Genomic DNA, 24,703 nt, shown 5'->3' on the forward strand with positions numbered 1-24,703 from the left:
AATATAATTAATGCTTTCATTGGCAAACTGTGTGATATATATGGCACACACTTATACACATATGTGTCTACATTTTAAGTGTGTCTTCATATTTGTCATCCAAGGTAAGATTTTGTTGAAACAAAATACAAATGTATGCCTGTGTATGTGTTATATATACACTATATATATTTATACAAATATATATATATAACTTTAAAGTTTACAAGTCACTCATCAAAATTATATTATTTGATCTTTTCAAAATCTATGAGAAATATATTTTTATAACTTCATTTTACAGATGAGAAAAATGCCTTAGAGAAGTCAGAGTAAGTACCTTTGTCAAACTGCAAACTGTCCTAAGGGACTAGAGTGATAGTCTTCAAAGGTTATTAATGTATTTAGAAATAATCGCAAATATGAACATGATACCAGGCAAGTGGCTCTGAAGAGAAAGGGGATTCACAAAGGAATAATTTATGCTATTTTTTCTATGAACATTCACAAATATTTTGGATAATTTAAAATTTAAAATCTATAGATAATCCTTTTTAAGATTTATTAAAGCTTATATATATATATAGCAAAAGATGAAAGGACGAGCATTAATATACTGTGATTATTACATAACAAAGGCAAAAATCAGATTCTATTAAAAGATAAAGCAGAATCCAAGAATTGATCATGTGTGTTGGGAAAGAATCCTTACATAGAGCATAATGCTGCTTTGTAATGACAAGTTGAATAGCACAGTCCCTATGGAACCCAATTAAGTCTAACTCAAGGGTGTATAAATAAAATTGCATAGTTAAAAGCACACATCATCACCAAAGGAAAAGAAATACCACAGTCCACACAAGTTTGGAGGAGGCAACATTATCTATTCCTTAATATTCTCTTAGCACCTTGAAACAACCCTTTATTCTACTCCACTCTCTACAAGTTTAGAAAGATAGCTAAAATAAATATAATTATAGGTATTCTTAAAGAAAAATCACGAAAGGTTTAAATCATCTCCTACAATAAGGTGCATCAGGATACTAGTACTGTAATCCAAATATACAGGCTTGAGTACCAGCTCAAGTTAGTTCGGGTTTTAATGCAAGTACCTAAAATGGACATTTTAGTTAAATCTTCTGCTATCCTAATTTCTTTTAGACTTAAAATTTTAAAATAGAGGGGATGAAGAGGTAGCTCAAGTGGTAGCGAGCACTGGCTGCTTCTCCAGAGGACCAAGGTTTGATTCCCATAAGCCACATGGTGGCTCACAACCATCTGTAACTCCAGTTGCAGATGATCTGGGGCCCTCTTCAGTCCTCCATGAGAATATGCAGTGCACAGACATATGTGAACGTAAAATATAAAATAAAATTTAAAAATTGAAGTTATTTTTATTACATTGAGCAACATTAATAAGAGCAAATTTTAATAAGTAAACAAAATCTACTACCACACAAATTCTGTATTTCTAAGGTTTTGACCCTAAAGAATAGTAAGTAGGAACCAGAAGGTTCCTACTAAATAAAACAATGGTAACCACCTTCTTTCTTTGTGTAAGACACAATATGCAATTTCAGAAGAAAAATGAGCATAATAGAGATAGCTCTTTAAAAAGAGTTGAATTTATGTAGGAAGACATCAAGCTACTTCTCAAACAGGCCAGAGAGTTGACTTCTAACCAATTACATTCAAATTAGTTTAAAAAAAAGAAAAAAAAAGAAAGAAAGAAAAGAAAAAAGTGACTGAGCAACATTATTCTCAAACTACAATAATCTTACCACCTATACATACATCGAGTTTGCTCATTTAGGGCAAAGACATACTTTTACATGAAAAAAATTTTTAAAGCGGCTGATCATCGGGTTTCAAGGCCCTGTGGTAAATGTTTACTGTCTAGGCTGTTTTTAATTTTGTTCATTGGTATGCATGGAAGTATGGTCTTGAAATTGGACCTCAATAATCAGGAAGACAAGAAGCTAGGAGAAATTTTCTTCATCTGACAAATCTTTAAAAGAATTAAACTATGTTCTGTGTTCGCAAATATTCTGTTCCCAACACACTTTGAGATAATCCCACCACCACACCATCAGCACCATGAAGAAAAGCAAGAATAAACACACTGTGCTCTAGCGGGTCTTCTTTCCATCCCACACTCTACATACTAATCAAACGGCAGGGAAATCATCAAGGCCATAAGCTGACAGTAAATTTCACAGCTTGCGTGGTACTGCAGGCAATCAGAGGGGAAAGCAGGGTGAAGAACATTCATTTATCCAGTGACTGAAGCATGATGCACGTTCCTATTCAAACAGCGCTGCTCAGACTTTTTGAGGAAAAGGTCAATGCAGAACTGTATCCGCCGTTTGCCATATTACATTATTTTGTAATTAACACAACGCTACGATGGCTTCAGCACCAAGAGTGCATTAGTGTTACAAAGCCATATTCAAGTTCCAAGTAAAAACATGGCCATTAAATAAATAAGAAATACAGCTATTCATTAAAATAAAATAGGATATAAATTTAAAACTCAAACAGAACACTGCCACAAATCTCCATGCGCCCAGGGTCTGGATAAGATCACGTCTGTCCCGCACTCCCTAGCTGACAGGGGTTTCGTAGCTGGGTAAGGACTGGTGGGTCAGGACATGGGCACGGGCCGTTACCTCCATCTTCATGATAGTAGTTATCCCCAAAAACACGGCCTCCAGAAGGCTCTGGAATGTGCTTCTTCCTCTTTTTCTCTTCTTGTAGCTCCTTCTCTTGCAAAAGACGTGCTATGTCCTACAAAGCAAAAAGGAAGCGAAAATCCTATCACCAGATAGCAAACAAGGCTGACACAGTCAAACTGGAGTTCCTCCTGTCAGCTGTCTTCTGCTATCTAAGGCTCCTCAGCCTTCCACGCACACATCAAACTTCATTCAAATGCCAATGTGACTGCTCAACAAGAGGGATGCATAATCTAGAAAAACATGATAGGCTTTATTTTTTCCCTAATTAAAACATAAAGCTAGCTAAATCTACAAAGAGAGTCAAAGTAGTTTTGTCTAAAGCTGATTCTAGCATAATTTTTAAAATAAGTCTTTTGAAGTCTTTTATCCATATAGATGATTTGGATTGGCAAGGAAATAGTAAGTTAGAAAACTTAATAAGCTAGCTTATAATTTAGTTATAAAACTTATAAAACTAATCACGTGATTCTGGTCTGGCTTTTCACAGGAATACTGCTGTTAAGAGAAAAGGAGAAGATAAGCACTCCCAGACACCATTCTGAGCAGATGCTATGGATTCTAATTCTCTTCCCAAATATGACCGCCCTGCAGAGGCGCATACAAACCACCTCAGCAACATGAGGACGACAGCACAGACACAACTGAGCATCTAGACACCAAAGAAGGGACACCACTGATGTTTCAAGGAATCCTACGGCTCTGAACCGTTAGGCTTTAAACAAGGCACAACATTTCAACAGGCAATATGCAAAACACAGCATGAGTAAGGCTTTCTGTCAGGGTTTTAATGGTACCAGGAATGACCAAAAGCTTAGAGAGTACAAGATACAAAATACTGCAGCAAAACGGTGGACGAGAAGATGGTCGGTGGGTCACAGGCACTCCTGAACATCTTCAGCGTCTTTGGTTTGTACTATACAAAAAGATGAATTGTTACCGGAAGTTCTGCTTGTGTTGTAATATTCTGAACATCAAGACTCTGCCCATTAAAGCCCCATGAGGAGCATGGAGACTTTTGTGCACATTATACAATTTTCTGGAGAGAAGCTCCATACCCCATCAGGTTCTTCAAGGCTCAGGTAACAGGGCACGAAACACAAGTATGAGAAGAACATGAGAAACTTGAGATAGCTCTTTATGACATGGAATAAACATAGTGGTACAAAAAAAGTACTTTTTTTCCTTTCTGAAATTTTGGTACAAAAAAAAAGTACTTTTTTTTCTTTCTGAAATTTTATGTGTCCAAAAAATATACTTAAAAAAAACAAAAAACAAAAAACCTCGAAGTAATTCATTCAAAGGAAACAGAATTATTCCACATACATTTAAAAAAAAAAGTTAAGAGTCAGACATGGTAGCATGGTAGCACAGGCCTTTAAGCCCAACACTCAGGAGACAGCAACAGGCAGAACTCTATGAGTTTGAAGCCAGACTCGTCTACAGAGTAATGTGGGAGAGTCTTCTGTTTGAGTTGATTTCATTGGTTAATGAAGAAACTGCCTGGCCCATATGATTGGCCAGCCCTTAGGTGGGCAGAGTAGACAGAAGAGAATGCTGGGAAGGGAAGTTAATAAATCGCCATGCCTCTGCTCTCTGAGCCAGACTGCCATGCCTCTCCTCAGGGAGAGAAACACAATGAAGCTCCAGCCCAAGATGGACGTCTGCTAGAATCTTCCCAGTAAGGCACCACTTCGTGGTGCTACACAGATTATTAGATATGAGTTAATCAAGATGTGAGTAAGAGGCTGAAACTAATGGGCCAGGCAGTGTTTAAATGAATATAGTTTGTGTGTTGTTATTTTGGGTTTTAAGCCAGCCGTCCAGGAGCCGAGCAGGACAAAAAGCAGGCCTGCCCGCAGCTCCTCATTACAGAATGGCGCCCAATGTGAATAACTGGATCCACAGAAAGCTTGAGAAAGATTGGGAAAGAATAGAGTAAAGCATGTTTTCTTGATAGCAGCATTTTCTCGGGTCTGCTCTGCTTGCTAGAGGCTAGCAAGAGCTCTCATCTAAGAGAGGCTTCCTGACTCTCCTTTAGCTGCAAAACCTGCAGCTCTTTTAAGAGGTCCTGCCACGAAACACTTAAATGGTGTTGATGAAAAGCTGAACGCGTGTTTTTCAGTTTTCAGCCATAGCAGGAAAAAACCTGTGCCATTTTAAAATGCTGGTGTTCTGGTCCATACTGCCAGGGAAAACTCTTAACTCTTTCAGGCAGGTGGTCCGACTACCAGAGTGTTTGAGTGTGGTTTCTCAGTGCACTGCTGCAGCTGGCTTGCTGGCAGGGATGTTGAAACATTGTAGAGTTGTGGCAATAAAAATGGCTATAGCTGGTACCTCTGCCATGAGGCTGGAAAGCTAAGAAATGGGCTGTATCCAGCTGCCAAAGCCACAGCTTTAATCCTACCAATATTGTTTGGTAAATTAAAAGCTCATGTGGTCAGAAAAGGAGAGAGATATACAGTAAAAGAAAGATTCAAAGTCAAAGAAAATGTCTAAATGTTTTACAATGTGTTGAAAATATATGCAGACTAAAGGCTAAGGTTCTTAAAAGTAAAAAAGAAAAAAAGGAAGTAGCTAGGGTGTGGTGGTACACACTTTTAAACCCAACACTTGGGAGGCAAGGTAAATTGACCTCTGAGACTTCAAGGGGCAGAGGTAGACTGACCTCTGTGACTTCAAGGTGTGGTAGCACACACCTTTAGTTCCAATGCCTGGGAGGCAGAGACAGGCAGATCTCTGTGAGTTCAAAGTGTTGTAGCACACACCTTTAATCCCAGGCTGAGATACTAGATCTCTGTGAGTTCAAGGACAGCCTGGTCTAAAGAGTTATTCCAGGACAAAGATATACAGAGAACCTGTCTCAAAGAATAAAAGTAAAAATAAACAAAATAGAGGTTAAAATAAAGCATATAAGATGGAAAATACACAGAGAATCTTGCTACTGTATATACTATTATGCTCTCTTTGAATTGTTTGAATGCTGAGGAAGAAGCAACAGCTGCTAAAAGATATTTGTTTATAAATGTTGCTGAACTAATCCAAGACAGACATTTTGAAAATACTTTGAATTCAGAATTTTGATCTAAGGATATGATACTTTGGAAAAAAGATTCTTCTTTTGTTTTTACAGAAAATGAGACCCTATGGATTGCTTGTATCCCAATATGGTATGATAGACCATGCTCTCCTGAAAGGTTGCTGTGAACACCTTTAAAAAAATTACTTCACCCATCTGATGACTGAGATGAACCTGGCACACAGGTTACATTATGAAAGATCTGATTAACAGCGCCCCCATTCAGCAGGAAGCAGTTTGGAGAGAAAATAACTGCGCCCATATTCCCAAATATTGTTTATAAATATTCTTTTACATTTAAGGGGGGGATATGATATAGATATGAATAATTTGCATTGATATGGATTTTGCTTTAGTGATTTAAGTTTAAGGCCAATTTTATCACATGTATATGTATTTCTGATCTTATTAAGGTATTGTAATTGTGTAGTTCATTTTAAAAATGTAATGCATAATTAAGAAATGTAGGTTGTTAATAGATAATCATCAATAATAATCAAGCTTATAGTCATGTTAGATTTTCTATATGTGCATAGATATATTTCAGTTAGATAGGCATTCCTAATATTTTTCAAAGACTACAGAATATGGCATTTAATGTTTTAATAACTTAGGACTGTTCATGACAGTGAGACATGTCTGCTCCTGGCAGCACCAATCACTTCGAGGAAGATGGGCATCGAAGAGTCTCCTTATTGAGTTTGATAGCCATTTGGGCAAGAAACTACTCTTGCCTGGACTGTTGCATAAACTAGACACAGAGAACCCTCAGAGAGAGGACTGCTGAACTTGCCTAAAGATAAGATGGTCTTTCGGGGTTCCTGATTTATGAAAGAGTCTACGAGACATTCTGTAGGACACAGCAGATAGTGACTGAACTGCCTTTGAAATTTCCTGCTTCATGGAAAAGTCTGCTGGATACCATGGGACTGAAGGCCGAAGATGGATGCCCCAACGGTACAGAGGAACTTTGGGTGACTGTCCAGGCAGCAAGATGTCTCTGTGATTTCTAGAGTTTTGTAAGTTGCTTACTTCTCATTTAATTAGGTAATATTATATCCTTTCTGGAGTCTTTGATGGAGTTGAAGAATAGATAGATAGTTATAGTTGTTTTCCTTTGTTATGATAAAAGATAAAATAGATATAAATATTGTAACTGTAATTCTTACTTGATAACTGTTTTGTTATATGTAATTTTGCTATGTTAAAGTTAAAGCCTTCTTTTTTTTTTAAACAGAAAAAAGGGGGAAATGATGTGGGAGAGTCTTCTGTTTGAGTTGATTTCATTGGTTAATGAAGAAACTGCCTGGCCCATTTGATTGGCCAGCCCTTAGGTGGCGGAGTAGACAGAACAGAATGCTGGGAAGGGAAGTTAATAAATCACCATGCCTCTGCTCTCTGAGCCAGACTGCCATGCCTCTCCTCAGGGAGAGAGATGCAATGAAGCTCCAGCCCAAGATGGACGTATGCTAGAATCTTCCGGGTAAGGCACCACTTTGTGGTGCTATACAGATTATTAGATATGGGTTAATCAAGATGTGAGTAAGAGGCTGAAACTAATGGGCCAGGCAGTGTTTAAATGAATATAGTTTGTGTGTTGTTATTTTGGGTTTTAAGCCAGCCGTCCAGGAGCCGAGCAGGACAAAAAGCAGGCCAGCCGGCAGCTCCTCACTACAACAGAGTAAGTTCCAGGACAGTCAGGGCTGTTACACACAGAGTTTCTGTGTGTAACAAATACACACACACATGCACGCACACGCACGCACGTTAGATGCAAATCCCAGGAAACAAAATTAGAAATGACTGTAACATATTTTTATCATTCACGAATACGGTTTTGTATATATGATAACATGGATGTCAATGTCCAGTTTCAAACTTGAAACTTATATATGCAGAATACACACCGAGCCCTGAGAAAAGTTTGTAGTTTATCTAAACGCTCAAACTGTGCAATGCCAGGCACCCGAGCAGGCGAGTGTAAAGGAGGACACATCCTTCTTTGTGCTTTTCCATACAGGAACGTGAATTTCTAGTTTACTGATAGAAAACATCCCTTTAGTGATTCTATCCCAGCCAGCTGGTTTGAAAAGAGACATGATGAGACAAACAGTAACTACGCAAGACAAATTTCTTAAGGTTTCAATTGAGTTTGGTGCGATAAAAAGTATAAGTTATTCATCCTTAAACTGAAATGTTTCTGACAACATAATAACATCAGAGTAAATCAGCCTGCTTTCACCAGAACCTGGGTGCCAGAACTATTGCCTTAAAGTCTTATTTGTAACACACAAACCAAGAAGAAAGAGGGGTCATAGGTTTTAGCTTGTACCGCGAAAACTGTCATGCTAAATACATGTTCTCCAAGTTCCCATGCTGCTGATCAGAGAAGTGGAAAGGAGCACAAATGCCCCTGAGTTACACCAGTTCCTGTGTACCCCTGTATCATTTCCAGTGCTGGCTCTACAGCAAGCACAAATGCTGCCTCTGAAAACTGAAGAAAACGATACAAAGGAAAAAGAGCAGGCACCCTCACCCCACCAGTGAACACAAACAACACTTTGGAAACTTTCATTGATTTCCTGGTACTGAGCTCCATCCTAGTAATGATGCAGCCACAGTTCACCCTGTGAGGACTAGCATGACCTCCTTTACTGCACTGGCTGGTCTATCCGGTGAGGAGAATACATGTCAGGTACTTGACAAGCAAATGTTTCCTTTCTTCTAAGCTCTCAGTGGCTTTAGGTTCTTTAGAAGAAAGGCTTTCTAGAGTTGAAAAAGACAGCCACTATCCTAAGTCACAGGCCCCAAAGGGAGTTCTTCTTCTGCTTTCCAGCTCCACCGCAGCCTGACGTACTCTTGGCCATGACCAAAGTGCTTTCCTCTGAAACCAAAGGTGGCTGGTATTAGTCACTGAACTGGACACAGTCAGTCAACTGGTCTCCTTGTATGTGAAGTCTTCTAGATCTTTAGCTCCCTTCCTACAAACACATCCTCCAGAAAGGAGCATACTGTCTCACGAGATCCTCCAAAGAAATAGGAAGCATTCCGTTCAAAACATACACTGTAGTTAACTTTTTAAAGTGCACATTGAAAGCTGAGGGTCTAGCTCAGTGAAAAAGTACCTCAAGCATATCCAAGGCTCTGAGATCAATCTCTAGTATTACTCTCCAAAATAAGTTAAACAAAATGTATCTTAAAATTTTTAAAACAGAAGAAACCGTTTAAGTTAAGAAGTAACTTAGAATTTTTCAATTTTGTTATATGACAGTGTTTTAGTAAATTAAAAATATGCACCTTGCAGAATTCATGTTTTATAAAATAAAATGGGCAAGCATATCTTCAAGAAATCTTAACCCTTTCTGAACTCAGGCCTAATCAGCTTTAATTTATCAGGTAGATTTACTTTGGGCAAGTCTGCAGAAATGACATATTTACAGAAGACCGTGTGGTTAGAATGTGAGTCTGCCAACATTTTTTTTTTTTTTTTTTTTTGGTTTTTTCGAGACGGGGTTTCTCTGCAGCTTTAGAGCCTGTCCTGGAACTAGCTCTTGTAGACCAGGCTAGTCTCGAACTCACAGAGATCCGCCTGCCTCTGCCTCCCGAGTGCTGGGACTAAAGGCGTGCGCCACCACAGCCTGGCTGAGTCTGCAACATTATACTTCATTTCTCCCTTTCCTAGTGTCAACCATATGAAGGACAGTGTTCAAGATCTCTAGAATGCTGGAAGAAAGCAATGAAAACATGCATTTGCAAATTTCCTTGAAGAGGCCAAATACCATGTTCCGGACAGCAGAGAATCTAGACATCACCAGGATCCTTAACAACCTCTATCATGTGGCAAAAGCTTATGAATAATGCAGGGAACTTGGCTCAGTGCTCTATGGCAGCCATTAAAAGCAGCCCCAGGGAGCCTGCAGATCTTTTCCAGGGGGAGCACTCTATTAATCAAAAGACCAAGCATTTTAGGGAAATTCTACACTACACAGGGGTACGTTAGGATTAGCTCTCCAGTAATGCTCTCACCTCTGTCCTCTAGTCATCATGAGTTTTAAAAGAAAGACATTTTTAACTTAAAAATAAAAAGAGATATAAAAATATGAGGTGTAAATTACTGTCAGTAATGGGGGAAAGTGGGGACATCAAAACTACCCAAGTAGATTGCTGGTCTACTTCATTAGTTAGCATTTTACACATGAATGCCTAACTTAGGGGACATCTCAAAGCAGGTATAATCAAGGGTTGTGCTATAAAGCCAGGAAAACTGGAAAAGGCTACAGGTATAAAAGTAGCAATATCACTGGGATTAGGAAAGCAGGGTTTTCTCAACTAGAAGCCCCCTTCCCTTAGCCTTACTGCTACAAATGTATTCAAATTACAGAAAAGTATACTAATAAAAATATGTTATTTGAAGTGCTCTTAAAATAACAAACTTATATAAATATACTTTTATAAAATTTTGATACCCTGAGGGTACTATGGATAAGCAGACATAACACTGGGTTCATTTTTGATTATAAATTAGTTACTATGTTTATCTCTGAGCAGTTCATAGTACAGATGGTTTCAAACTGTTAGACCAGAACCATAATCTTGCATGACAGGGCTAACCATGCTAATATTTACATAAGAAAAACCAACCTTTCCTAAAATAGTTGTCTAGACCATGTTTTAAATGTACAAAATATGATATGCCTCTACACACACACACACACACACACAGAGAGAGAGAGAGAGAGAGAGAGAGAGAAACATACATTTCATACATATATACTAAGTTATAAGAATTGTCAAGTTAAGTCAGCTAAATATAGCTTCTCTTGATTCATTTTAAAAACACCAACAAATGCCTCTACTGTGACCAAAATAGAACACCAAAATGGAACAACCCACATGTCTGGATCTCAGACCCTACCAGTGTCCGGCAAGGCTCTCCACTGAACACGTAGGGAAAACTCAACTAGTGTATTTAGGGGAAATGGAGATCAGAAGAGGTTCACAATGCTAACCAGCTACCTCTCTGCCCCTTCTTTTTTCTCCATCTGTCTCCCTGCACAGTGGCTTCTTTGCTTCTATCTGCTGGGCTAACACATACTACAATAAACTACAATAACTACAATAACTACAATAAACACAATAATAAATAACATCTGAAAACATCTATGGTTAATCATAAAGACTTAGTTGCTGAAATCTCCAGGTACATTCCTCAGTCCACTTTTGACTGTGCTAGGGAAAGGGAATAGACAGGTCAAAATATAGTGGAGGACAAGCAAATAGAAGGCCTGAAAGGAAGACCATTAAATCACACCACAGTGCAACATATTTAGCTTGCTTAATTTTTTCCTAATTTTGTAAATATATACTCCAGGAAAAAAAATCCATATTGTTATAAGGGAATGGAAGTGGAAAAAGCAACCAGTCAAAAGCTAAAGGAAAAGCAATTCTCCACTTAAGTAGCAGAGGCCCCTTACACACCACCTCACTAAAACCCTACCACAGCCTTTCAGTGCAAAGGTGTATCAACAGACAGGACTGCCACTTGGGAACCTAAGACTGCATACTTAATTGAACAGGTGGAAATCAAACAGTTAAAAGCTAAAATGCTAAAATTTAGGCCTGAGCATTCCAACTCTAAAACACAGGTTTTATATTGTGCCACAGTAATATAAGTCAGAACTAAACAGTACAAACAAACTTCTCTAGCATCTCACTATAATATGGAACCAAGTCACTATTTAAGACTTACTTTCTTCATCTGCAAACTGGAATTAATAACTACCTTGCTTACTTGAACCCACACACTTAAAATCAAGTGTTTGGTTTCTCTTTCTAGCCCATGGCTTCCTGAATTGAGATAGGGTTAGAGAATATAAGTAGTATTTATAAGAGGTCAATCTATCTGTTAATTTACAATAAGAAGCTTCCTGTCTATAAAATACAATTACTTATTTCAGCCTGGTTTCATCCCAAAGGAAAGCATTTACTATAAAGAGGCATGACTGCCTGCAGTAAGAATAGGGTTCTTGTGATACTAACAGAGTAGGTCAGAAGTCGACCCTAATTCTTACGTGTAGTAATAATTATCAGATAATCACAATTTATTTCTTTAACAAACAGCTAAATATACTCAGATATTTCACAATCACTGGCCACTGAATGAATCTTTAGGTGCAAAGGTGGCTCTCTGTCTGTAGGCTAATTTGCTAATGACCAATTTATGTGATTATTATTAGTACCACCCCCTGCAGCTATAAAAGATGTTTCTGGAAATTTAACAAATCAGACTATAAGGGTGCCATTAAAATTGACCAATTGTTTCCTACAGTGCTATAAGTCAGTATAATGACCACCAACAACCTTAGATGTGTGAAAGAAGGTAGACACAGAATTAATGTACATAAAATTCTCAGTCTTAGAGCATTCTCAGTATAGATTCTTACAAATAAACTGCACAACAGCAAATATCTACAAATCCATCTTCTAACAATTGAAGCATTATTGTCAACTTATTCATTTCAGCTTTAAAAACGAACTTAACAAGAATGGAAGAATCAAATGCTTTGGGTCAGCATAAAGAGTGAGTGAGAATAATGCCAGTTCCTGGGGCCTCATAAGAACCGACTCCTCACTCTAGAGGGAGCTGCTCTCTAGGCTTGCTCACAAAAGCTGCAACCAACATGCAGAGTTTCAGCAAGCTCAAGAATGCTCACATTTCACTTACTCAGAGCCTCAGAATGTGGACTTATTTGAGGCCTTTGTGGATATAATAATTTAAGGTCATATAGGATATGACAGGGTCCATGAACCAATCATGAGCTTCTTGCCTATGACAATGAAGATGGGCAGCTGGGGCACAGCTTCCCAGAGAAGGTCATCTTAGACTTCCTGTTTCTGAGAACAAGTTCCTATCCTGTTAAGTCATCATGATGAAGACTGCAGTACTAGAAAATTAACTCAGATTTCATGTCAAGACTTCCCCAGGACACAAGCATCAAGAGGCCATAAACAGTGGTGCACAAAAAACTATACCGAAGCCCTACTGCATTCCAGATGAGGAGTGCTGCTGTCATCCAGAAAGGATGCAGGACCTCACCAAAGTCATACCTCATCCTTCTTCTCCTGAATTCGTCGTCTTTCGGCCTCTATAGTCAGTTTCTCCTGAATTTCTTGAGCAATTTCACAGTCATGTTGTTCACTGTAAAACAAAGGTAAAGGTGATATAAACAAAGGACACAAGGGAACACTTTTGCTACACAGAACAGTTCATTGAATACTATTCTAAGCTGTTACAATTCAATTTGCATGACAGTGACAGAAAAGACCATTGCCCAACTGAACCAAGTAAAAAGTTGGATCATAAAGTGACTGGGTGGAAAATCTGGCATTCCTTCAGATATAATGAAAGCTGCATTGCTTTACCCAAGTGGGGCCACTCTATAGGAAGATAGAGGGTCTTCCAGAATTCTGCAGAAGCTCTATAGTCCAGGAGATCAAGACCCACCAATATGCAAATACAGAGCACACAGAAAAAGAATGTGAGGAAGATCATAAAAACATCAATAATTTTATAATCAGAGGTAGTGTATGATTTTAAGTTTTATATAAATATGATCTATATTATTTTAAATTTAGAAATGAATACTAACAGATTTGTTAAAATTTAAAAGGACAAAAAGCTTGTGTTCTTTAACTGTGGTTCTCAGTGGAGGCTTCTTTAGGAAATGTGGGTTTTCTCAATGCTTTAGACATTAGAGACATTGCAGCTATCATGGCTTTTGTTTTTAGTTTCTGCTTATTTGTTTGATTTTCACATTAATATATAAAACAGAAATTTAAGCAATGTCTACCATGGACGCAAAATAATGTTCAATACAGGGGAAACAAAAAAAGTAAGTCTTTTATACATTCAGATGGGTGAAACCAGGGCAATCATTTTGGTAAGAGAAAAGGAACCTTAACATAGCACCTTTAAGATATATTCACTTATTTTATGTGTATGTATTGAGTGCCTGTGCGTATGAATAGGCACTACATACACGTTTGGTACCCAAGGAGGCAAGAAGACATTATCAGATCCCTTATAGATTGAGTTATAGATGGTTGTGAGCTGTTAATGGGAACAAAACCCAGGACCTCTTCCACTGCAGCAAGTGGTCTTAATCATTAAGCAAACTCTCCTAGTATCTTTAAGAAGCCTGGTTCTCTAAGAAATAACTAACTATAAAGTACAATCCTAGGTACAGTTTTCTGGTTTCAGGTTTTAAGAAAAATGAGAGTTAAAATTCTAGATTGTGATAATTCTGGGAGTTATCTCTTATACAAAGTAACCATCTAGGAAAGATGAACAAAATTATGTTTAGAAATGACTACTTCAAAACAAGCTGGGAAAATTCAAATATAATTTGCAGTTCACCTGCTAAATAAATATATCTCCTCCCATTTTCCCTCCAACAACTGAACTTCAAATGTTCTTTGAGTCTCAGATGTGGCTGTATATTCCATTGAGAATCAGCAAGATACATTACAAAGTATTGTCAGGGGAACCCTAACTTGTCTGGAATGACTGAAACCAAAATATTCTAACAAACCCAAGGAGATAAAAATCATTTTCATTTATATCACAAAATGTTGAATAGTCTTGGAAATTGGTAGCTGTATCTAAAAGTAGAAGTGTGACCACACATACTATTGTGAATACACATCGGACTCTGTTTTAAGACACGGTAGCAAAGAAACAATCCTTAAATGAAAAGTCTGCAGACCTGATTTTGGTCAGTCATGAGCTATGACTTCTCATGCCACAGAATAAGTTAAAAAAATAGCTTAGGCTTTATGTTACAGGTTGAGTAAGTTAGGATCTTACCCATTATCACACAGAGATCAACTTTAAAAAGGTGATAGAGAACAGGAAGAACCAGAAGCACAGTGTGGAAAGCAGATCGAAATTCCAAAGGTCACAAGCAACACAGAAGTTACAAAAGTAAAACTCAGGCTTAGCTTCACAACGTCAAAGCCTGCTTCTAGGTAGGGTCAGTGCCAGCACAGCTGGCTAAATGGACAGATGAGGGGGACTATGAGCATAGAGCAGTCAATACTGGTCACCCTGGCTCAAAGTAGCTAAAGGTCCCAATCTGAGTAAAAAGTAGCTTTAATGGAAATTTCTGCTGCGCCAGCTAGCCAGACTGCCAGGGAGAAAAGGCTGAAAGCTGCTACTTCTCGCTTCCTAGGAGCCCACAACATTTCTCACATTTAGCACTTCTAACCCATCATACTACACATATACTCAGTGCTTTCTAGAACATTGTGCTTCTTAAAAAGTAAGGAAACCAAAGAAAGATGGTGCAGCAAACACAGCTAAGAAAACTAAAGGAACCCATCATGGCACATAAAGAATTGGTGTCTATTATTTCAATGCTTCCCCCAAACAAACTTACAGTCAGAAGATAAGAGATTATTTTCTTCATGGCATAGGTACAAAGACTAAATTAAAAGAGACAAACCAATCAGCTCAAAGTCAAAGAGTTAAAAGTGTGCCTACTATGACTAACATTTCCCAATGCATATTTCAGTAACAAAGAGAATTACTGGACAGCCACCACATAATTTGTAATCCCAGACAGAAAAGACACGGAGAGCCAGAAGGGGCCCTCCCTGCCCCAGCTGCTGTCCTATAGGCATGCTTCTGTCAGTGCCATTCCCCAGATCTCACAGGTCTTTGTATCGCTTCTGGAGCTGAGCTTGGGCTTTTAGGTCTTCCTCTTGGAGCTGCTTAGCCACCTGCAGATCATGCTGGACCAGACGGTTCCGCTGAATGTTTGATGCCAAATGATGCTCAACTGGACAGGACCATTAGAAAGGGAGTTACAATGTGTTGACAAGTCAATAAAAAGCTTATAATTAATTTAAGGAGAGCCTCACCACTAAAAAAGTCTATATACCCACCTCTCCACTTTATGCTTTTAACAAAAGATAAAAACGCTTCAGGAGTTACTCTACTGGGTAAAAAGGAGACCAGCAGGAATAAGTCAATTGCTTGTCTGATCACATGACATAAATGTAGCAGTGCCAGGATGTCTATATAGACACTCTAAGCTGGCCACTGTTCTTTCTACTGAACTCTGTTGCCATTCCAAGAACTTACAAATTATGAACTCATAAAATACTATCTAAATGGGCTTTACTTTCTACTAAAACAAAAAGTATTCAGAAAATTCCACCATGTGGGGTTGGGAATATACCTCTGTCAGCAGAGTGCATGTCTAGCATGCAGGGAGACCCAAGTCCCATCCTCAGCAGGGTTATCAACAGGGTGTGGTGTCACATGCCTGCAATGCCAGCACTTGGGACACAGAGGCAGTAGGATCAGATTTCCAAGATCATCCTAAACTACAATGGGGTATTTCAGATCAGCCTGGGCTACAGGAGACCCTATCTCAAACTACAAAAAAAAAAAAAAAAAAAAAAAAAATCTGCAGTGTGACTTAACACAGATACTACTATTGCCTATGAAAAATGTCCCAGTTTCTATTCCAAGGGCAAGCTTCTGACATACTCCAGATACATTTACAACCACTGTCTCCTTCCTATGGATGGGAAGGGAAAAGTCAGTCCTTTTCCTCCAGACAGTGAGCACTATTCTTATCCCTGACTCATTTCAAAATATGCAGAATTCATTATTTACCCTTGTCACTTGCCAAGACCTTTCTTCAGGGTAGATATAAGGTATACTTAGTGACTTTCTCTTTACCTAACAGGAAGAAACAGCCTCAAGCTACCACTAAAGAGAAAGCTGCAGGCTCATGAATTAGAGCTGTTACTTACTCTCTTGTTCCTGCAGGTTATGAGCCAGGGTGTGGTCCTCCAGGACAGCAAAATCTCGACATACTGTAGAGGAGGAAGAGCAGAATGAAGAAATTATTAGTATTACTATACATCTGCATAAATATAAAAGAATTTTGTGTACTTCAAAACAATTTTAATATTTTGCAATTTATTAGCTTAAATAAATTACAATGCATAAAATGTCTAATAAAATATTAATTAATCATTCACCAAAATTCCTAGTGATGGGGCTGGAGAAATAGCTCGGTGGTTAAGAACAATTATTGTTTTGCAAAGGACCTTGGTTTGGATCCCAGCAACCCATATGTCAGCTTATAACAGTGAGTCCAGCACATTCTTCTGGCCTCCACAGGCACCAGGCACCCATATTTGTACATATATAAAAGCAGAAAAATACTCAAACACATAAAACAAAACAAAACAAAAGTCACAAAATAAAAAACCATAGAGCCTACCAAATGTCACGCAAGTGTGCCACAAAATCAATGGTTAGCTCTTCCTCCCTACCCCAGAACCCAGAGCTCTACAAACTCCCGTCTGCCTCTCTAGGGTGCAGTTAAAATGACTAGAGTCAACAACCCTTTGCACATTGTTACATGGGAAATCTGTTTCTAGCAGGGTGTGAAGAGTCACCGACTCTTGCTGCACTTGATCTATAGTTCTTTCAGAGCTGAGCTTATTTCAGAGACCTCACCTTATCTCCTCGTAGTTTAGTCACCTTCCTTAATGGCTGGACACGTAAGCTAGAATGAAATTCTTAGTTTTGTGTATACCAAGAGGTACTCCCCAATTATCTGCAATCCAAAAATAACGGGAATCCTCGAGACCATGGATCCTCCCCTAACTTAGTAGCCATGGATCATTTGAAAAGATGTAGGGGGAATCCTGGAGATGCCAAGACTATTTTCAAGTGGTTATACAGCACAGGAATCATTTCTGCCCAATAAATATGTCAACTGAATATAATCTGCTGTTTAAATGTTAACTGTTAAACTAGTAATTCCAATTGAAATGTGTTCTCATCAGATGTATATTCAGAAAATTCTAAATACTTGAGGCCCAGCTTGAGTCACTGTTCAACACATGGAGTGAAAGCGCTCTCAAATCATACTAGTTAACATCTTAGGCAGATAGATGGTCAGCATAAGGACTATACAATGTGGTCATTGGTAGCAAGGCTGGAATTAAAAGTCAATGTTTGACCCAATTAAAAAATAGGTTACTGATCTGAACAGAGAATTCTCAACTGAAGAAGTTCAAATGGCCAAAAGACACTTAAGGGCATGCTCAATCTCCTTAGCTATCAGGGAAATGCAAATCAAAACAACTTTGAGATACCATCTTACACCTGTCAGAATGGCTAAAATCAAAAACACCAATGATAGCCTTTGCTGGAGAGGATGTGGAGTAAGGGGAATACTCATCCATCGCTGGTGGGAATGCAAACTTGTGCAACCACTTTGGAAAGCAGTGTGGCGGTTTCTCAGGAAATTTGGGATCAACCTACCCCAGGATCTAGCAATACCACTCCTGGGAATATACCCAAGAGATGCCCTATCATACTACAAAAGCATTTGTTCAGCTATGTTCATAGCAGCATTATTTGTAATAGCCAGAACCTGGAAACAACCTAGATGCCCCTCAATGGAAGAATGGATAAAGAAAGTGTGGAATATATATGCATTAGAGTACTACTCAGCGGTAAAAAACAATGACATCTTGAATTTTGCATGCAAATGGATAGAAATAGAAAACACTTTACTGAGTGAGGTAACCCAGACCCAAAAAGATGAATATCACTCACTCATTAGTGGATTCTAGCCATAGAACTGAGCCTATATTACATGAGCCTAGAGAAGCTAGATAGGAAGGTGAACCCAAAGAAAAACATGTAGTTATCCTCCTGGATATTGGAAGTAGACAAGATTGCCAGGAAAAAATTGAGAGCTTGGGAGTGGGGGCAGGATGGGGGTAAGGGGAGATGGGGAGAGAGAAGTAAGAAGGGGAGGATGGGGAGAGCTTGGGAGAATGGGACAGTTGGGATGGAGGAAGAGTGGATATAGAATGAGGGAAGTATATATCTTAACTAAGGGAGCCATTTGAAGGTAGGCAAGAGATTGGACTCTAGAGGGGTTCCCAGGTGTCCAATGAGATGTCCCCAGCTTGCTCCTTGAGCAGCTGAGGAGAGAGGGCCTGAACTGGCCCTTTACTATAGCCACACTGATGATTATTTTGCATATCACCATAGAACCTTCATCTGACTTTGGATGGAGATGGAGACAGAGACCCATGTTGGAGCACTGGACTGAGCTCCCAAGGTCCAAATGAGGAGCAGAAGGAGGGAGAACATGAGCAAGGAAGTCAGGACCACGGGGGGGGGGGGGTGATGCATCCATTCACGGAGACAATGGGACTGATCTAATGGGAGCTCACCAAAGGCCAACTGGACTGGGACAAATGGATCATGTGATCAAACCAGACTCTCTGAACATTGCTGACGAAGAGGGATGACTGAGAAGCCAAGGACAATGGCACTGAGTTTTGATTCTACTGTATGTACTGGCTTTGTGGGAACCTAGTTTGTTTGGATCCTCACCTTCCTAGACCTGGATGGATTGGGGAGGAACTTGGACTTCCCACAGGGCAGGGAACCCTGGCTGCTCCTTGGACTGGAGAGGGAGGGGGAGGGGGGAGAGGGGAGGAGAAGGGAAATGGGAGGAGGTGAAAATTTGTAATATTATATAATTTAATAAAAAAAGAAAGTAACGAAAAAATTTTTTTAAAAAGCTCAGTTTTCCCTGACAAGTTGAAAGCCCTTTTTAATTCCAATAAACTGGAAGAAATGATTGCCAAAAAAATTCTATTGCCAAAAAAGTCTAGAGAATTCCAACATGAAGTCTCTAAAACATTTCAACTAATTAGTACAGAATTTTTCTTGGCTAATTCATACATATTTTCATCTTAGAGGAAACAAGTGTTAACAATGTATTGCCAATGATGAATATCACCAAATGTATGGCCTTATTAACTAATCTTATTATAGTACTAATGGAAACAATTATGTTCAAAGAATAGGTCAAGTTTTTCTATTACTCTTATGAGCACTGTATTTGAGAAAAGCGTTTTGAAAAGAAAAAGTACATGTAGGAAGAACAGCAGTTTGTAATCCCAGCATTCGGGGCTAATGAGGAAAGACTGAAAGTTCAGGCCAGCATGAGGTACACAGCATGAGGTACACAGCATGAGGTACACAGCATGAGGTACACAGCATGAGGTACACAGCAAGATTCCACATAAAAGCAGTGATAATAATTAACAGAAAACAAAGTCTATAATACATAGTACATGGATGGGACTATACTTTGAAGAAACTATTTTTCAGGATTACAGATACAAACATAAATACATATATGTATCTATATTATATGTGCCAGCTTCTTGGTTTCTGTACTTCTTAAACATTTTGTAATGTATTTCTTGTACTTCAGATATTTAATTTCAGATTGTTTAAATACCATTTTAAATCCACTCATTTTGATAGTATATATTTGGGATAGAACAGTTCGAAGGATTATCCATCACCTGAATACCATTTCTTTTGAAATATATTTAATCATTGATAACTGGTCTTAAGTCTTTTTACTGCAGGGGCTGAATTGGTATCTACAAAGAATGACTACACTAGAAAAGAAGACCGTAGAAAGTGTACATGTGCATCCACAAAGAGGTATGCTGTCAAACACGTGATTAACATGGAATCCCAAATTTACAGAGTTTTCTAACAGCTTCCAAGTATATAATTTCATTTAGAAAGAAATATTATTAGTCTGATGTACAAATCTTTTGTGCCAACTGCACTGTCATTCAAGGCCTTCCTGAGTTCGCTGTATCACTGCTCTCAAGCAAGCTGAAGCAGTTAGAAATGTGGACATCTTTGTAAACCTGAATGGCACTGGAGAAAATACTTCACAGCCAAGTTCAGAAGACAGATGAAACCTCTGACCCTTCTCTGTCCTACTCCATGCGAAGTGAGCAATCTGACAGCCCAGCTCATCTTGAAGCACACATGGCAAAGCACTGGTGAGGGAACTTAAACGTCCCACTACTCACACTGCTGCATTCAGTTTCACTCGCCAGGCATTTTCGTAAACTGCAGTCTTGAGGGCAGGACTGTGTGGGGGCTATCTCCACACCTTCTCTACACAGTGTATGCACCCAGAAAAACTACGGGATGCTGAGCAATTGCAAAATGCTGACGATTCTGGGAAAGAGTGCTAACTAGAAGGCACTCCAAGTGAAGCAGCTAATGAAATCAGTATAAGAAAGAGCAGACTATTCCAAACAGAAGAGGAAGAGCTTCCAGCCTTCACACAGGCGGAGGGTGACAGGACAATTGAAATGTATGGGAAATGAGAAAGGCAACCCTGCAAAGAGCAGCCACACCGAACACGTCGAGCACATAGTTCCCTGGGAGGAGCAAAGGGGGAAAAAGCCTCATCCAAGGGAGACCTGGTGAAGAGACCAGACTCAGAACAACACAAGCCCATAGCACGCACACACTCAAGTGCTACTGAAGTAAGTGATGGATCAGCAGTGGAGAAGAACTATTCTGTCACACGGTGTGACTTCAAGGTCCATGAGTAGGCAACATCTTGAGATGTGGGGTCCTGAAAAGAGAACATACCCAGAAGTCACCGCCCCGAAGTGTAATACTTCCCTAAGAAGGCAGTGACAAATGGAAAAGAGCAAACTACAGAAGAAGTGAGAACCGAACCCCGCCTACGGAAAATGTTCTGCCAGGTATACCTCAGGCAGGTTATTACTGTCCAGAACATACAAAGCTGACAAATAATAATCCAAGAGGCTAGGGTTGTAATCACCGGGTAGAACACTTGCCTGGCACTTACAAGGCCCTGGATTATAGGCACTGCATACATCTGTAATCCAAGCACAAGAAATAGAGGTGGGATGATCAAAACAGTCAAGGTCATCTTCTGCTTCACCATGAGTCTGAGAAAAGCCTGGGCTACATGAGATCACATCTAAACCCATAAGCAAAAAAAGTCAACCAGAACCAGTCAGTAAATGGACCAATGAACCAGTGAGGTGAACAGATGCCTTTAAAAAGAAATCCAAAGATCTAATAGTTGAAAAATTGTTGAATATTCTTAGCCACCAGGCATGTAAATAAAAGTTTTCTGAGATCCCATCTCACCACTGTTAGAATGGCTACCATCAAGAGAACAAATGACAACAAAGGGTGGTGGAGATGGTGAAGCTACAAGAAATAATCCTACATCACCGTGCAAATAGGAACGTAAACTTGTTCATTCATGTTCACTGCTGCTCTATTCTCAGGAACCAGAAATCAGAGATGTCCATCAACTGATGAGTAGACAATGAACATGAACATATGCACAATGGCGTACTAGTGAACAGCTTAGAAAACAAAATTATTAACTTTGCAGGTAAATGTATGGAGCTAGAAAAATGCATCCTAAGTGAGGTGACCCAGACCCAAAAAGACAAGTATTGTACATTTTCTCTTCTATGTGAATATTAGCTTTTAAGTCTCTGGTAAGCATGATCCAATCCTTGTAATCACAAAGATTAGGTGTAGAGTAAGGGATCAGGAAGGAAGGAGGGTCCCCGAGGAGAGGGAACTAGTATACTGGAGAGATGCAGTAAGGGTGTGACTTGGGTAGGAGGGTTAAGTGGAAAGGGGATGCAGGACAGGGGTCAGGAAGAGAACATGAAGGATAACTAACAATAAGGTCATTGGAGGGGTCATATGGAAATGTGCTACTGTAGAAGCTGTCCAATATATAAATTATATGAAGATATGAATGGAGTCACCAAAGCCCAGGGAAGACAATGCCCCAACTAGACATCTCTCACCACTAAGTGAAACTTCTAGCGTTAGGAATGGTTATATCAAGTTGAGTCAATGACCACAGGGGAGGGGAAACCGTGATTAGAACAGTATATGAAAACTTGATTCATTAATAAATAGAATATAATAGTATATGTATAGCCACTAAGAATATCAGTGGTGATGCCTCAGAAAACTAAAAACAGAACTGCCACATGATACAGTTAATACCACTCCTGTGTATAAAACCAAAGAACTCTAAGTTAACATGTAAAGATAGATTTCAAAATAAAGTTAAAACCAATTAAAAAAAAAGCAAAAGCAAAACACAAAATTGCTTAGGATCTCCTCAAGTTCCACGTCCTGATGTATAGAAGTCTAGGAATCACAGCAGTGTAGTGAGCTGTAAAGACCCTGTGTACACTAGCACATGCACTGGCAAGCACAACAGCATTCCCAGGGCAGTTTTTATATGAAATGCATCCAAAACCAAAAACAAACTCCCTGATATTACAACAGACTCCACTACAAGCCAATCAAATCTGCCCTTTATAATTTTATTTCTTTTTCTCTTCTTCAATCACTAACATGTTTCTTCTTGTTTTATCATCATTTGTCCCTACAAACAGATCTACTCACCAGCTTCACCTCTGAGCTTCAGACACTGCCTGTGTCCCAATTCTCCCTACAATAATTGTAGGGCTTTCCAAACACATAATTACAGAACTACTTTTTATGCAAATAGCATGCCACCCATCCTCTTCTTGACAATCAGTCACAAAGAAGAAACTTTATTCCTCTATCAACAACTCTAAAAGTTGACTATCAGTGATTAGAATTCCAGCCCAAAGAAAGCAAATGTAAAGTCTTAAAACAGTATGTTTAAAATGTTTTCTTATCCATTAATAGCAACAGATTATGACCACCTCAGTTTTCTTTCAATAGAGAAAGAAATTAGTCTGTATTTTACATAAAATGCTTTAAAGTGTTGGTTTAAAAAACACACTTAAAACATGTTTCTTGCTTGTGAACTAAACTTTAAACTTGTGTTAAGGATGTATCCTTTTTATTACTGAGAAATTTAGAAGTGACAGAGCATAAGTGATTGGATTCTCCTACCTTTTGTAGTAGATAAAGAAGGGTGTCCCCTCACATTCTCCACAAGCATGCACAGACACACAAACACATCAAAGTGCAAGCAGAAATTCCATTTGCTTTTCCAACAAATGAACTCATTCTCAAACTTCAGCCAACTAGTAAGCATTTATTTACACTGGTAAGAAAAGGCTTAGTAAGATTCAAAAGAGTAAAGTGATATCTTCTAAGCTAATTCTGCTCAAAGTTTAATTAAACTATATTCTTTCAGTAAGAACTCTTCCTTTCACTCTAGTGTGGCTACAGAGTGAATAGATATATTTATAGTAAATACATGGGTGTTTGTGTGTGTGTGTGTGTGTGTGTGTGTGTGTGTGCGTGCATGCACTATTCAACCTATCCACACAAGTAAGAAGCACTGCCACATAAAATTGCTTAGACTACTAATACGTTCACTAGAGACTATTTCTTTCAACTCCCCCTTTTATGAAATGATAGAATTGTATGTGTTGTCCTTTTTTAAGTGAGTACTAGTAGCAGCAGATGGGATACTCACTGATTCCTTTGAGAGAGGGTTTGGCATTGTTTGCTTTCATCCACTCAATGAGGATATTCCAAACATAGTCTGTACTGAGAATGTGTGACAGTCACAAGTTCACATTTATAGGACTTGCATGATTATTTCTCCTAACCATCTATAAATCAAGGTTTACTGACATGCTCGTTTAGTTTATGGATGAAACTGAAACAAAATAAAGTGGCTTGAGCAAGATCACCCAGCAAACAAACGAACATTAATGAAGTTCACCTCTTCTGGTCTCAAATATTAGTGTGATAAAGTTTGAACTGAGATAAATAATATGCATTTCTGAATATCAGAAAGGACTGATAATATTAAACGCTAGTTAGAATAATACAAATATATGGGTAGTTTTTTGGGCTGGAGAAGGAAATTAAATTTCAGGAAAGATGGTCTATATATGCATTTGTACAATCCCCCAATAGAACAGATGGGAGGTAATTTACTTTCCTACAGTCTTTCCTTGGAGTATACCTCTACCACCAAGGAGACTCCTTCTCAATGCACTCTGGAAAAGCAGT

At 38.8% G+C, this 24,703-nt stretch overlaps 1 protein-coding gene across 2 annotated transcripts in view; it reads right to left on the bottom strand.

The window, feature by feature from the left end:
- Ccdc50 (coiled-coil domain containing 50) overlaps positions 1-24,703 on the bottom strand; it is a 70,093-nt gene that overhangs the window by 24,489 nt on the left and 20,901 nt on the right. For both annotated transcript variants that reach the window (XM_038344730.2, XM_038344731.2), the window contains exons 2-5: positions 16,615-16,677; positions 15,503-15,629; positions 12,898-12,988; positions 2,649-2,766 (exon numbers count right to left, since the gene is read on the bottom strand). In XM_038344730.2, the coding sequence (XP_038200658.1) occupies positions 2,649-2,766; positions 12,898-12,988; positions 15,503-15,629; positions 16,615-16,677 (399 nt within the window). The remainder of the gene's footprint in view (positions 1-2,648; positions 2,767-12,897; positions 12,989-15,502; positions 15,630-16,614; positions 16,678-24,703) is intronic.

The sequence above is a fragment of the Arvicola amphibius genome, chromosome 10, assembly GCF_903992535.2.
Source record: "Arvicola amphibius chromosome 10, mArvAmp1.2, whole genome shotgun sequence".
Classification (NCBI taxonomy): domain Eukaryota; kingdom Metazoa; phylum Chordata; class Mammalia; order Rodentia; family Cricetidae; genus Arvicola; species Arvicola amphibius.